The following is a 16,235-nucleotide window of genomic DNA, read 5'->3' as shown; positions in this document are numbered from 1 at the left end:
GTAAGTTGAATTACCACTCTGCAACAACATCATCAATCCAAGCACAGAAAAATAATAGCTGGCAAATTAATAACACAAAACTGGTGAGACCAATTAGAAAAATAAATGCAAAACTTTTGTGTACAATGCAAGAAACATATTCAAATTTAATGGATGGTCGAAGGAAAAATCAAGAGAAAATAATAAGTTTGTCATAAGACGCACCAAGATTTCCTTGCTGGCAGACTAAGAAATACTCAGAAAGACAATATAAAACAGATGAACAAAAAAATTAGGAAAATATATTGGATTAAAAGTAGCGTAAAGATCACCATGTCGATAGGTGAACATTGGGATTTCTTCCACCATTTCTGTAGATCTTTAGTATTTCGGAATCATGAATTCCTATGGTTCTAGAGGTAACAAAACCCATAAACAACATAATAACCTTATGGGTAGCTCGATCAAAACAATTAATCAGAGAAACACAAAAACATATAAATTAGAAAATCAAAAAACCGACTAACCTTGACAAAGTATTGTGAAGAAAGAAATGAGAACCTTTGGAAGATAACATATTTTGAGGTTTATGTCCGACCGAAACGATATTGCATGACAATTCGATAGAGATGCTAGAACTACGTCATGATTATAACCCATGTTTTAATAAATTGACAATTCTTAATCTAATCACATAGAAGCAAACCTCATTTTGCAGAAATATTTCTCAAGACTTTTTTTTTCTTCTGCAGAAACATCATAGTGCAAGGATAATTATAAGTATGAATCATAGTGAAAAGACAATTATAAATATGAAATGCCAGCGATCCCCCAATTGATTGTGAGCCAAAACCTCTCGTCAAACTTAATTAGTAGTTGAGTTGGATGTCAGCCATGATCTATCTAGCTAATCAGAATTTGGTGACTTAATGAACATCCACACAAAAAAAAGCGAGAACAGTCAATAAACTTACAATCACGAGAACAAATTTGGGACTAAATTTACTCAGCAAAGTCTAGAAACCCAAAAAAAAATCAAACAAACACAGTCAATAAACATGTTACGAACTAAAATTGGAAATAACTCATGTAGAACCCAAAAAAAAAAAGATCAATCGAATACAGTAGTAAACCCAATTGTGGTTGACTGTAAAAGACTTACCTAAGATGTTTAAAACTCTGATGATTCATGAACACAACAATCGAAACCTGCAACAGAACAGTAATAATCTCATTAAAATCCAAAGCAAATCAAACTATCACTGAAAGAATTATTTAAAAAATAACCGGCCATTACCTAGTAGTGTTGAGAGAGAATAGATGTTTAAAACTCTGATGATTTCATGAACACAACAATCGAAACCTGCAATAGAACAATAATAATCTAATTAAAATCCAAAACAAATCAAACTATCACTGAAAGAATTATTTAAAAAATAACCGGTCATTACCTAGTAGTACTGAGAGAGAATGTGACTGAAACTGGGAAAGATGATCACCTCATCTAGGGTTTATGTAGTGGAACATTTGAAAGTATCTTATTGCATGTAACGTTTGAAGTTATTACTGGGTCTTTAAAGAAAATCATTTTTGTATTCGTAACTGAAGAGGAGATCAATGTATAATTCGTAACTGAAGAGGATAATAAGAGAGGGAGAATATTATTGGAAACAACTCAAGTATTAGTGCAGATTGATGCCCTAAATTTGCGCTGATATTAATGGGATTGATAACGGGCGAAGAGATAATAATGGATGCGTGAATACGGATGGTTGGATGTGGGCGTTAAACATGGGTTGATTCTTAGCCGCGATTTGTCTCTCAACTTTCTGAACTTTGAGAGCAAATGGTGGTCGTGGATCTCACTAAAAAACTCATCCACAACCATCGGATTTTACAAAAACCATTTGTTTTTGCAAGATAGATGTATTTGTTTGGAGAAAAGAGTCCAAATATAGTAGGTACTCGACTTCCGAATTGAATTTAGACTTCCACAAATTTCTGAACACAGTAAATTAAGTTTTCCTTTTGAGTTTGTAATTTTTAAACCAATCATATGTTGCCAAGTGTCCTCACCAAAACTCTCATTTCACAAATGGGTCGTTAGTTATAACCCCAAAGGTGTCACTATCGATCCACAAAAAACCCATCAAGACAAAAGTAACACAAAAACCCCAAATAAAAAAAAGTAACACAAAAACCCCAAAGGTGTCACTATCCACCACCAATCACCACCAACCAGTAACACCATTACTAATCAACGGTAACATGACAAACAACATCACTTCCACCATCCTACCATCACCATCCAGCAACACCATCATCGTCTCCACCACTACCATCGCCAACCAAAACCACCATATCCACTATCAATATATACCAACACCACCATCTCCACCAATCAACACCACCCATCACCATCAGCTTCATAACCATCATAGCCACCACATCCACCAACAAATTCTAGCACTACCATCATCATAAAAAGCACCACCACCAACCAACACCACCACTAACCAGAAACAGTACACCCAAAAGTTTGGTTTCATCATAAACTTACTGTTTCATCATTAAAATCTTTGGTTTCATGATAAAAAATAGGCAAGAATAAGTTGAAACCAAATTTTGTTTCATCATAGAATTTGATGAAACCAATTTTGGTTTCATCATAAAAGTTGATGAAAACAATTTTGTTTGGTATCAATTTTTAAAAATTTGGAGTTTTTGTATCAATTTCATTTAATATGGAGTTTTAACGGAACCCAACATTTGAACGAAGTTTTTGTACTCCAAATTTGGTCACCTTGGTGTTTCACTACTAGTTCTGTTTCACAAAAGCCACAAAAAAACTTATTTCAGCCAATAGCAGATGAAGGTTTCCTCACTATTCAATATGAGAGCTTTATTTATTTAGGCCTTTAAGTCTTTAGATATTTTGGAGTGTTAACAATTTTTACCACAGCCATGGCCACTAAAATAGGCATTTTCCAAAATCCTTCCAACTCATTGACTAGAATAATCCATCAGTAGCCATATGTCGGAAATGTGTCCAACTGGTATTTGAACAGAAATCACATGTGGCACACTTCCGATTTAAATGTCTGATACACTTCGAAAAAGTGCATTTTATCTGCGTCGAGAATTTAACCAGCACTGAACATATCATTTTTGATGAGTGTAGTAACCACACCAAATTAATTAATATTTTTCTCACTAATTAACAAGTAATATAGCGATAGTAAGGATCGTTCCCACGAGGAGCAAGAGGTTTTAGTTGTCTTATAATGTCACAAAAGGGGGTTCTGGTTTTAGATTTTATAAAGAAAAATAAATAAACAAAGCAATTAAAAGATAAAGGAAAATCAATAAGAGAGACAAGACTAAGGAATCCTTCTTCATTGCAAAACAATGATTAAAGTTATGTTCTTTTCCATTTTTTATTAGTCACAGATTATCACCAACCGTAGGTAAAGCAGCTAGCTCAGTGTTAAACCCCTAAATCCCTAGTATCATCGCATGCGGAAGTTCTCGACTACCGGATTCTATTCACCAAACCATCTAGTAGTAGCTCACTCAAGATGTAATTTAGTTAAACACATTAAGATTTATGAATTTATTAGGTTGATATTAGTAGTTAGACTCTTAGCTCAAGGTCTACTTGCTAACGTTGTTTCCACACACAATTGCTCCACGGAATCCCTCCGCAAGGTCTCGTGTTTGCTACTTGTGTAAAGAGTCAAGAAACGATTACTTATCCCCTAACTTTCACTAGCTTTAGATCAATTAACAAATCAATTTAGTATGCATCCTAAACGACCTATCAATCAACCATGAATGTATAAACATTCCTATTAGTAAAAACAAACGATAATCATGTGAAAACTTCAAAGTAGATTTAAAACAAAACTCAAAACATATCAAGAAATAGGAATTCATCCTCAATCAATAAAATTAGCTACTCATGCTAAGAAGTTCACACAAAGAATAAAGAAAAGAGAAGTGTTGTGTGTGTAAAAGGTGTGTAAAAATTGTGTAGAGAACTTCTCTATTTATAGGCTTCAATTTCCTAGCAATCCTCTTAGGAATAGAATCCTCATTCCATAATAACACCACTTTCCCTTTGTATCTCAACTTCCAAATCCAAGCCCAATTATTCAAACCCATGAGTCTAGATGAGTCTAGAAAATTCTTCATTAAATGAGTCGCCTATGAAATGACAATATTGCCCATTTCGCACAAATTGGGTGATTTCTTCTTCTTTTCCTCCGTGCGACTCCAAAATACCTGATAACTCAAAAACATGCGTAAAATACATAATTTACAAGAAAAATAGCAGAGAAAGCATAAAAAATAGATAATAAATAGGATGTATTCTACACCCTATCAATTTTGGCGAGATGCAACGATGTTTACAGAGGGTTTACTCAGTAAATACTTTCATTGATTTTCAAAGAGTTTAATGGATTTACAAAGTACTGTGTTATTGGTTGTATACTTTTAAAATCTCTTTCAAAGTTTGTGTTACTCATTGTAGATTGTCAAAAGATCTTCGAAAGTTTGTGTTACTCGTTGTAAACTTGAAAATTCGAAGACTTTGCATACTTACCTATTTTCAAGACTTTGAATGATTTTTGTGTATATACTAGAAATAATCCATGCCGTAACGGCACGGCATGAGACGAAATAATTTTTAGTTAATATAATTTTATTAATTACTACATACTATGAGGCTTAATTCTACCCATGAGAACTTGCACCCATGACAATCTTAATCCCAACAATTATAAATTCAGTTACGCTTAAATATTAGTTTAATAGTTCTTCACGATATTTTTTAGACTTAAAATAATATTGTTTGATAAAAATTCCTCGTTAATCATTCTATTTTTTCCTTAAATAATGAATTTATTTTCGATCGCTAAAGATTGGTAGTCCGTGATACTGATTTGTGTTGTATTCGACTATTATGTTGAATCTTCATCTGATGAGCAGCATATGGAATTACATACTCCCATAAATTCTTGTTTGACCATAGGGACTATCTTCCTGTGTTCGTGGGAGGATAAGTAGGGGAGTAAATAGAGGAGGAAAATTAAGTGAAAGAAATTAGAGTTATCCTAATTTCGGTCATAAACAGAAAAGGATATTTATTTCTCGTCTAATCAAAAGATGAAAAAGGTGAGATGTATACCTTAATTACCCGTTGCATGGATCTTTTTGTAACGTTTGCTGTTGTAGAAACAGACTACCAGGAGGACACAAAATCTAAACCAACGATGAACTTGGTGAGCTTGGTAATTGTACCTTAGCAGAGAGATGCCCGATTAAGATTTTCTTCTTTTTATAACATTTCCTTATTTTGAGTTTCTCTTCTTTTTGTTTGTGTTGTTGATAAAAAAAAATAAAAAATCGATCAAGATTTTTTGCTCTTCTTTTTGTTTCAATTTCTCATTTTTTTGTTTGTGTTGAAGATTTTGATTAAACTGTTCACGACATTAAGATATGATAAAAAGATAGTCATGATCTTAATCAAGAATGCTCAAATGTTTCCAAGAATGCTAGATATGTTGTGCCTAAAAACATGCATCATTTTTCGATTGGTTAAATATCTCAGTCGACAATAAATTTTTTATGGATGCTAAAAATTATTCTAAATTTATTTGTTTGTTGGGTTTCACACATTGCAACTCTAATGTTATTTGTGTTTTGCAGGTTGATGAGGGTCGGCTTATTGGAAAGCTAAAATTAAAATCAGGCCTATGACGAAAGAGTAAATATTTGGTGAGTCATTTTTGGATATGTATTGTTTTCGATTGTTCCCTTTATACAATGAGTATAATAAAAATTATTCTTTGTAATTTTTGATTTTTCCCTTTATACAATGGGTATAATGAAAATTATTCTTTGTATTTTTAAAAGGAACATGTTATTTATGTTTTGTAGATTGGTGAAGGCTGACTAATTTGATTGTTTAAAGATATGGTTCAAAGAATTTTCTGTATTTTTCTATGGTGGTAACATGGTTGTAACATTTAATTTTTTTCACTTTATTTTTCTAATGGCACATTTATTTTTTAAATTGATGAGTAACTAATTAAGAGGGTGATCAATATCTCCATAATGAAAGGAGGTTACAAACATCATGGCCGCTAGATGTCTATGGATGGGATGGTCGGATCACCTGTTTGTCTCTCAAAATGTTATCCGTCTGTCCAAGATCAAACACCCTTTCTGTTTTGTGTTACAGATTTGCCTTGGTAAAAGTCTTGCAAAATATGTAAGATTTTGGAAGACTTACAAATTTTTTATAAAGATGTTTTTACTCTCTTTTATTTTATTTCACGAATACGCAATCTATAAAACTCCTATTATATATGAGTATAAATTAAATGATATGATTAAACATTTTTTGTATGATATGAGTATAAATTTTAATTATTATGTACAAATGTACAATAATAATTATTTTAATTTATTGTTACACTTTATTGTATTTTATTGAACAAAATAAATAATAAGTTATATAACTGGGAGAACGATCAAGATACTTGTTTTGATGCACTGGGATTTCTCCCTTTACGGGTGGTGGTGTTTATAGCTTTGTTCCGGGACGTACTGTTTCTGCGACGATCAATCGCAAGCGCGCCAAATACTTGGACACATGCACATCTCTTGGTTATAGTTTTGGGGTTTTAGCGTTTTTCACATTAGGCAAACTAGGAGATGATTTTGTTGTTTTTTTTTGAACCGGGTGAGGAATTGCTTAGCTAATTATGATGTTAATTGTAAGATAGGCAATTTTCTTTTTCATAGGGTAGGTGTAGCTATCCAAAAAGGATTTGGTGCGCAACCTGTTTCTAGGCTCCCAACCAACTCTGTATAAGAATTTTGAATTTTGAGTGGTGCAGATGTGGAAGTGGCGGATGATTTGTTGGCCTCGATTACTGGGGCGGTTGGCAGGCAAGTTCCCTATAGCTTTAGGCAAAATCATTGCTAGTACACCGCTTACGCCCTTGCTCAAACCTGGTGGTGGTCTTATGCCTATTGCGGTCGGTACTATCTGGCGTCGTTTGGTCTCTAAAGTGGCTGCTTCCTCTGTTGGTAAGGCCATGTCATCTTATTTAGGAGATTATTAATTTGGGGTTGGTGTGTCAGTAGGAGGTGAAAGTATTCTTCACGTTGTAAATGGTTTGTTGGATTTGAGAGGGCACTCGGATAAGATGTCAATGTTGCTTATTGACTTCTCGAATGCGTTCAATATGGTTTGTAGGTCCCATCTCATTAGAGAGGTCCGGCTTCATTGTCCAGGTATTTCTCGTTGGGTTGAATTTTGTTAAAAAGACCTGCTAAACTTTATCATGATCATCATATCCAATCTTCGTCCCTTGGAGTTCAGCAAGGCGACCCCCTCGGTCCCCTTTTATTTGCTCTGACACTTCATCCCCTTGTGAAGTCCATTGCTTCTCGATGTAAGCTCGATTTACACGCCTGGTACATTGATGATGGTACTGTCATTGGTGACACACTGGAGGTTGCTAAAGCTTTGAGGATTATAGAATCCGAAGGGCCGAGTAGGGGCTTACATCTCAACATCAAGAAAACTGAAGTCTTTTGGCCTACATTCGATCCACGTAGCATTGTAGAAGGGGTTTTTCCCAAGGATATTGGTACGCCTAGTAAAGGAGTTAAGCTTTTGGGTGGATCTGTGAGTTTGGATTTGGATTTCATGAGTGATATGGTGTTGAGTAGGGTGAACAAGACTATTCAGCTAATGTCCGCGATCAAAAAACTCAAAGACCCTCAGAGTGAGATGTTGTTACTTCGTAACTGCGTCGGTGTTTCCAGATTATATTTTTTTATGCGTACCACCAATCCAGCAGCTCTTCAAAATGCCTCATATCTCTTCGATGATCACTTACTCAAGTATTTGAGACTTTTAATCACGGGAGATGGAGCAGGTTTTCGGCCTTTGCAACAGAGATTAGCTACCCTACCCATCAAAGATGGTGGACTTGGTATATATACTATGGCTGACACCCACACATATTATTATCTTTCCTCTCAGAGTCAGACTACTTCGGTGCGGAAGGTGATCCTTTGTAGCTTATTCTCAACAGACAATGGTTCTGCCTATCAGTTGGCTCTTCAGAATTTTATTCAGGTATGTGGTTTTACTTCCACTTATTGCGTCGATAGCACTGCCCCCCCCCCCCCCCTCTATGCATTCTCTGGCAGTCACTTATTTTGATGCAGTTAAGAAGCAAATCCCTGACCAATTTACATTATCTGCAAGAGATTCCATTCTGTGGCAACGTAACCAGATTAAACATGCTCAAGATTATTTTCTGGCTGTTCCCATCAGTGGTTTAGATCAGTTTCTTGGGACTAGACAATTCAGAGCATTAGTTTGATATCGCTTTGGTATCCCTCTGTTTGTTAAAGACGGGTTGTGTTCTTGTTGCAATAGACCTATGGATATTTTTGGTAATCATGCACTCCATTGTGCTAAGAATGATGGAATTAAGTTTCGTCATGACTTGGTTCGTGACATAACTGTAGATATTTGTTACAAAGCTGGTGTTCCTGCACGCAAAGAGGTTGCTTTGGGTTTGTCGTCAGATAATAACAAGGATCTACGCCCAAAGGATATTCTTGTGCTCAACTGGGAAAACGGCAAAGACGTGTGTATGGATGTTACAGGTGTCTCACCCTTCACTGGTGACGGAGTTCGTGGCTTCGTCTCAGGCCATGCTATTTCGAAGGCAATTTCGCGCAAGCGTTCTAACTATTTGAGTGAATACGATTCCCATGGTTATGGTTTGGGTGTTTTAGATTTCACAACCTTAGGAGAGCTTAGTGAGATTTTGTTTTTTTTTCAAGCGTCTTAAGAACTGCTTAGTTAGTAATCGACTGATATCTTCTTCCGCCTGATGTACGGTGAAATTCCGACGACGGTCTGGGCCAGAAGATGGCGTCATTGAGGAATAATGAATGAAATTTTTTTTATCATTTTTTTTATTTTTACTAGCTAAGTGATTCGTTAAATCCAACTGAAAGTAACTTTCAGGCCTTGCTAACCACTCATATTATATATTATTTTCTCTCTCCTAAAATTTTTCCCCTCTGGCGATTTTTTTAGGGTTTTTCAATTTTTTTTTCATTTTTTCTCTTTGGCTAGGCAATATTTTGGTTTTTAACGATGGGGGATCAATCTGATCCATCCCAATCAAGGTCTCTAACTTATGGTGAAAAACTTATGCGTAAGAAGGAGCTTCCTACAACGTCAATCGATCTGAATACTTTACCAAACCCTACATCGAAAGATGGGAAACCTGCAGTTGTGTTACCGGGGGAGTTTTATGAAGAGGGTTGTGAGATATGGCGATTCAGTCTTATTGGACGTCTGGATTTTAAAGATCTTAACTTCAATACTATGAAAGCTAATTTAGGGAATCAATGGCAACTTGGTGCTGGAAGAGTGCAGTTTGTACCCATGGTAAGAGGTTTCTTCATTATCAAGTTACAATCTCATGAGGATAAAAGCAAGATTTTCGACGCTCAAGCTTGGATCGTTGAAGAGCAAAAACTGAGTTTGATGGAGAGGTATCCTAGTTTTGATGCTCAAAAGCAAAAAAACATCTCATGCTACTGTGTGGGTGAAGTTTCCTGGATTACCAATGGAATTTTGGTTGGAGAAGACGCTGTTGGCTATGGGAAAGTCGTTGGGAACTCCCATTGTTGTGGATAAACGAACTTTAGCTCATGAATATGGTTATTATGCTTCGATACTGATATATATTAATTTTGCAGAGATGAACGATACGGATGCTATACATGTTACTGTGGGAGGGTTGGATTTTTGGCAACCAATAGATATTCACAAAAAAACCTAAATTCTGTGCTAATTGTAAGATTATTGGTCATACTGAAGGAGAATGCAGAAAGAAGCTAAAACCAAAGGCACAGGATAAACTGCAGTTGCAAACTCAACAGCAGGAGCAGCATACTCAGCAACATGCATAGCAACAACCTAAAGATTGGCAAGTTGCACGTCACAAAAATAAGGGTAAACATATTGCTCCTGTTTCATCTGTTCTGGATAACAATAAGGGTTTAAACATTGCTGCTACAGAAGCAGGGGAAATCGTGTCAGTGAGTGATAATGAAACTGTTGATATACAGTTACAGGAAGAACTTGCGAAGTCCGAAGCTGCTGCGAACTCTGCCTTATCTGAAGTGGCAAGAACTAAGCTTAAAGTAGTTGAACGCGCGGTTTTAGTTTCTAAGACTACGCTGAGTGAGTCTGATAAAACTAAGTCAACAATTGGTTCTGAACCGGGGGAGAGTAGGAATCTGATTGTTGATAGGACTGATGGGGTTTCTTTCAGCACTCCTTTAACTGATGCTTTTTATAATCGTGAATCTGTAATATCTCCTAACCAATTCGAAGCTCTGAATGCTGAACTTGGTTTGGTTGAAGAAACAAACACAACTCTTCAGACTTTCGATACAAGCACTCGCAGTTGGAGCTCTCAAACTCCATCTATTATTTCACGATATGCTTCTTCCTTTCCGCCACACATGCGTACTGCTAATCCAAGTCATAATATCATTCTTGGTAAGGGTGCGATGAAAACCGCACATAAGGAAAACGGTAATCTGGGAAGTAAGATACCAATGGGTAAACTTAACCAAGGTGAAAATACTCAAAAGAAAGATTCTAATAGAGCTTCTCAGCGAGTCAGGATAACTAACCCTAAAAAAGCTGGTTTTAAATGCGTGTTCTCTTCTGGAACATCAATGACATTATGCGAGAATAAACACAATGTAAACTGAAAGAATTAGTTAAAGAATTCAAGCCGAATATTATCGGAATTGCTGAACCAAGGGTGTCTCGTTCATCTAGGTTCATGCGTCATTTCCAGGTTGATGGCTTTAATAATAGTATTATTCATAATTCTACTATAACTACTATTGGGAATTTATGGGTTATATGGTCTCTGAATCTGTCGGAGCCAGTGGTGTTGAATGTGTCTAGACAGGCTATTACAATATCCGTGGAAGGTGTTTATATTTGTTTGGTTCATGCTAGTTCTATTCAGGCCACAAGGAGAAATCTTTGGAGACAATGAATATGGGTGCTCAGCAAGTTTCGTGGTTGGTTATTGGCGATTTTAATTGTGTTTTGCACAGTGAAGATAAGAAGGGTGGTGCTACACCTAGGACAGTAGTGGTAAATGAATTTAGTGACTGGATGGATGATAATAGTATCGTTGAGGCTGATTCATTGGGTTGCAATTTACTTGGTCAAATAGACAAACGGGAGCTCGTAGAATTATTAGTAAATTGGATCGTGCAGTGAGGGACATTTTTTGGTTGAATCATTTTGAGAATTGGAGGTGTAAAGCTCTTCCAAGGGAAGTTTCTTACCATTCTCCTCTCATTGGCTATCATTTTGTGGATACTAGACCGAAAAGAGCTCCTTTTCGAGTTCAAAAAATGTGGTTTCTTCACCCGGATTGCATGAGGAGGGTTCATGATATTTGTAATGCTCCTTTAGTGGAGTCTCTGGCTTATGTTTTTCCACAGAAGTTGAAGCGTCTCAAGGCTGACATGAAGATTTGGAACCAACTGGTTTTTGGTAATGTATATGTGCGGTTGAAACAAGCACAACTTAGGCTGGAAAGTGCTTTACGTGTGGCGGATGAGGATCCGTCAGATTTGCATAAGCACAATTTAATGAAGGAGGCGACAGTTGAGGTTAGTGATGTTCGAATGCAGTTGGAAACTATGTTAAAACAAAAGTCTAGAAACAAATGGTTAGTGGACGAAGATAGCAACACTAGTTTCTTTCATAATACTATTAGAATAAGAATGAGTAGCAATACTATCTCAGAATTGATTGATGATAACGGGGACACTATTACTGATTGTGACCAAATTAAAGATCTTGCTGTGAACTATTTTGAGAATAATGGTGATGCTTCTGTCCCGGTCAATTCTCTTTTTGATATTGATCATCCGATCATTTCGGTGGAGGAAAGTAATCACATGGATCATCTACCATCTATTGAAGAGATTCATGAGGTTGTTTTCAATTTGGGAGCGGATAGTGCTCCAGGTCCGGATGGCTTTACGGGTTTTTTCTACAGACACTGCTGGGAAATTATTCGTGAAGATTTGGTGAGCGCTAGTATTTTTTGCTGGTTTAATAAATTTGTTCTGCATGGAGTTAACTCGAGTTTGTTATTACTTTTTCCTAAGGAAAGAGCTGCTAATACTCTTAGAAACTTCAGATCAATTTGGCTTAGTAATTTTTTCTTTAAGATTTTTACTAAGATCCTTGCTGCTCGTTTGGGGAGTGTGTTGGGTAATTTGGTTTCAGAGGAGCAAGTTGCTTTTATGAAGGGTAAAAATATCCATGAAAATATTAGCTTTGCTTTGGAGATGGTTAATGAACTGCAAATTAAGCGCAAAGATGGTAATGTGGGTTTAAAACTTGATATTACTCAAGATTTTGACACGGTTAGCTGAACTTTTGTTTTGGAGGTTTTTAAAAGATATGGGTTCTCGGAGTGTTGGTGTGATTGGATCCTCAGTTTTTTGAAATCAGCAAGAATCTCTGTCCTTGTGAATGGTAGCCCAGAAGGTTTTTTCAGTATTGATAGAGGCCTACGGTAGGGTGATCCTTTGTCTCCTTTGATTTTTGTTTTGACTGAAGATGAAAAAGCGGGGGTCTAACAACAACACCCAATATTTCGCTTAGCAATCTATATGGACAAACTCGAATATAGTTTTAAGAGAATCAACGAGACTCAATCAATTAAAAGTACATCAACGAGTTTATATCTCTCTCTTGATTTGATTTCCTCAAACAGAAACTGCGAGTACTAATCAAATACAAGGTATAACTTGGATGGTACCAAAGACCAATATCCAAGGATCAATCAATGATAATCAACAACCAAAGGTTGGATTACTCTAATTGATGATCTAACGCACAACCTGTATTATTTCAATTATAAAGATAAAACAATATAATGCGGAAACAGAAATAACGCAGACACCAGAAATTTTGTTAACGAGGAAACCGCAAATGCAGAAAAACCCCGGGACCTAGCCCAGATTGAACACACATTGTATTAAGCCGCTACAGACACTAGCCTACTCCAAGTTAACTTCGGACTGGACTGTAGTTGAACCCCAATCAGTCTCCCACTGATCCAAGGTACAGTTGTACTCCCTACGCCTCTGATCCCAGCAGGATACTGCGCACTTGATTCCCTTAGCTGATCTCACCCACAACTAAGAGTTGGTACGACCCAAAATCGAAGGATTTGACAATAAACAAATCTATTTCACACAGACAAGTCTATCAAAGGATCAATCTGTCTCCCACGAAAAAACCCTAAAGTTTTTGTTCCGTCTTTTGATAATAATCAAGGTGAACAGGAACCAATTGATAATCCGGTCTTATATTCCCGAAGAACAACCTAGATAAATCAATCACCTCACCACAATCTTAATCGTATGGTAGCGAAACAAGATGTTGCGGAATCACAAACAATGAGAGGAAGGTGTTTGTGACTAGTTTTTATATCTTGCTTATCGGAGGTATTAATCTCAAGCCAATCAATATGATTGTACTTGTACGATAGAAGATGCAAGATCAGATCACACAACTACGATAAAAGTAGTATCGGTCTGGCTTCACAATCCTAATGAAGTCTTTAAGTCGTTAACCTGGTTTTAGAAGAAGAAAACCAAAGGTTAAAGGAGAAACGACCCTGATATTGTCCTATTGGATTAGTTTTGCACAATACTAGATGTCTCCTTTATATAGTCTTTCAAATCAGGGTTTCTCCTTGGTCACAAAGCAAACAATATCCGCCGTTAGATGAAAACCTGATATAGATTCAAGCTAATATTTCTCAACCGTTAGATCAAAAACTTAGCTTTTTATACACAAATGAAATGCACGCTTCTAAGTTTGTTAACCGTACCCAAACGTGTACATTGTTGGTTCAACAATAGTAAACCAAAAGGTTAGCCATATGATCATTTCATACCAACCATATTCTTCTTCACCATAACTAGTTCAAATGACTCAATTGAACTAGTTAGAGAGTTGTTCAATTGCAAGGAAATCTTATGTACTACTAGGGCTGTTCATGGTCGGTTTTGGTTCGGTTTCTAGCCAAACCAAAACCGAAACCAATATTATTGGTTTCTAAAAATCTAAACCTAACCAATCCATTAACCATTGGTTCGGTTTCCAAATGGTTCCAGTTGGTTTCGGTTTGTCCCAGTGGTTTTTGGTTAACCAATAATTATATCAAACCAAAAAAAAATACACAAATTTACAGATAAAAATATCGTAGTTGCCTATAGTATTGGTTTACACAAATATACAGACAAAAAAATATCAAGAATAGTTAAAGCTTACTCTAATTCTAGATATCAAATGAAGATATATGATATATCTTAATTTAGATATTGACAAATAAGAAAGAAGGAAGACGGGAAGAAAAAAGTCGAGTAGCAGCAGCTGTAGTTGGGGGTGGAGAAGGGAGGCGGCTGAGAGAAGGAGAAAGAGAAAGAGGGAGAGTATCATAATGAAATATTACATTTAGGGTTTCTATTTATCCTTTAAATTAATGGGTAGAATCTAATACTTTTAAATCGACGGTAGAAATTAAGTTTAAAAATTAATCGGTTCCCCAATGGTTTTTGGTTCGGTTTTCAGGTCAAACCAAAACCAAACCAGTAATGTCGGTTTTTCAACATTTTTTACCAAACCAATCCAAATCTAAATGTTTTGGTTCGGTTTCTTGCTTATTGGTCTGGTTCGGTCGGTTTCCAACGGTTAACCGACACCATGTTCAGCCCTATGTACTACACAAGACACAATTGAAGCAAAGATGATTTGATTCACTAGAATCGGTTCATGAACTTTATAGCCATGGTTTGCAAATTGCATTCCTTAGTCTTTATAAGTTTAAGTTCAGAAATCATCTTCAGATATATATAACCTTCTTAAGTTCACATACTAGGTTCGCGGACTTAAGCAACCGGGCAGAGTTTACAAACTCCAGCAGAAAATCTCGGCTAAGACTTTCCGTTGGATGGCGGACTGGTACTCACGCAACAAGTTTGTCAACTCCAGCAGAATTTCTCGGGATGAGAAGTTCGGCAATTCGTGGACTGAGTTCGCAAACTTTGGTTCAAGGGATGGGACTTATGCACATACGTGTTTCCACAACAATAGTTATGTCCATCATTGGATATGTAATCTAAACTCTCATTCCAACCATTGAAACATTCTTAGAGGACGTTATAAAGTTGTTACACCATTTCTCGTCAAAGAAATTTTCAAAGTGATTGAAACATATCATGACTTTCGTCACTAGGTAAAGATAAACATGGTCGAAGCGAAACGCTTACCAACACATATTTCGAGATATAGATAGGCGAGGTATATTCGACTCGAAATACCAAATGTGTATAATCTAATTCTATATATAGCATACGACTTTTTGTCTCATGAAGTAGGAGATAGAGTAGATAGACTTTTGAGTGACAGATAAGTTCAAGTCTTCACATACCTTTTTGTCGATAAGTTCCACCGGTTCCTTGAGTAGTTCTTCTTCTTGTATGATGAATCGCCATGAAGTCCTTGAGCTCAACTACACTTTCTATCCTAGTCCTAGACTTATCTATAGTAGACTAGAAATCAAGATTTATAGTTTTGATCACTAACATTGACAAACATGCTTGAGATAGCAATGCATGCGAGTTCGACCGAGCAATGCTCTAACAATCTCCCCTTTTGTTAATTTTAGTGACAAAACTATCAATACATATGGAATACAAAAAAGATAAAGAAACTTTAGTAGCTCCTATTGCACATGTCTAATCTTCAACATTCCTCGAAATCTTCGTCACTTCCAAGTACTCCAATGATCCCAAAGGTTGTAAGTTTAGCATCACCGTTGTTGAAGATCCATAGCTATAACAATGAGAAAGCATCGGTCTCGATCATTGTTATACAGTGTTATAGTATTATTACACAGTGTCAAAGTCCAATTGTATCACAACTTCAACAATAATACTATGGTGATATGTATCACCCCCTCTTAGTCAATACTCCATCTCACATAGAAACCACTCCCCCTTACACAATGATCCGAAAACCATATGTATTTGTAGTGTGAACTACATATTAATTCTCCCCCTTTTGTCAATAAAATTGGCAA

The 16,235-nt window shown here is 36.2% G+C and overlaps 1 protein-coding gene across 1 annotated transcript; it reads left to right on the top strand.

Annotated features, from left to right (window-relative positions):
- Positions 1 to 11,478: 11,478 nt before the first annotated feature.
- LOC113272837 lies at positions 11,479 to 12,513 on the top strand. The gene has a single exon (XM_026522633.1). It carries the CDS (start codon positions 11,479 to 11,481, stop codon positions 12,511 to 12,513), a length of 1,035 nt encoding a protein of 344 aa, XP_026378418.1.
- Positions 12,514 to 16,235: the final 3,722 nt, after the last annotated feature.

Source organism: Papaver somniferum, chromosome 4 (assembly GCF_003573695.1).
Source record: "Papaver somniferum cultivar HN1 chromosome 4, ASM357369v1, whole genome shotgun sequence".
NCBI lineage: Eukaryota > Viridiplantae > Streptophyta > Magnoliopsida > Ranunculales > Papaveraceae > Papaver > Papaver somniferum.
Note: the sequence above shows the minus strand (reverse complement) of the source record. Positions and strands in the feature narration are given on the sequence as shown.

Excerpts from the sequence above, each read along its gene's own strand:
- LOC113272837 (XM_026522633.1), top strand. The coding sequence starts at position 11,479 with ATGTGGTTTCTTCACCCGGATTGCATGAGGAGGGTTCATGATATTTGT.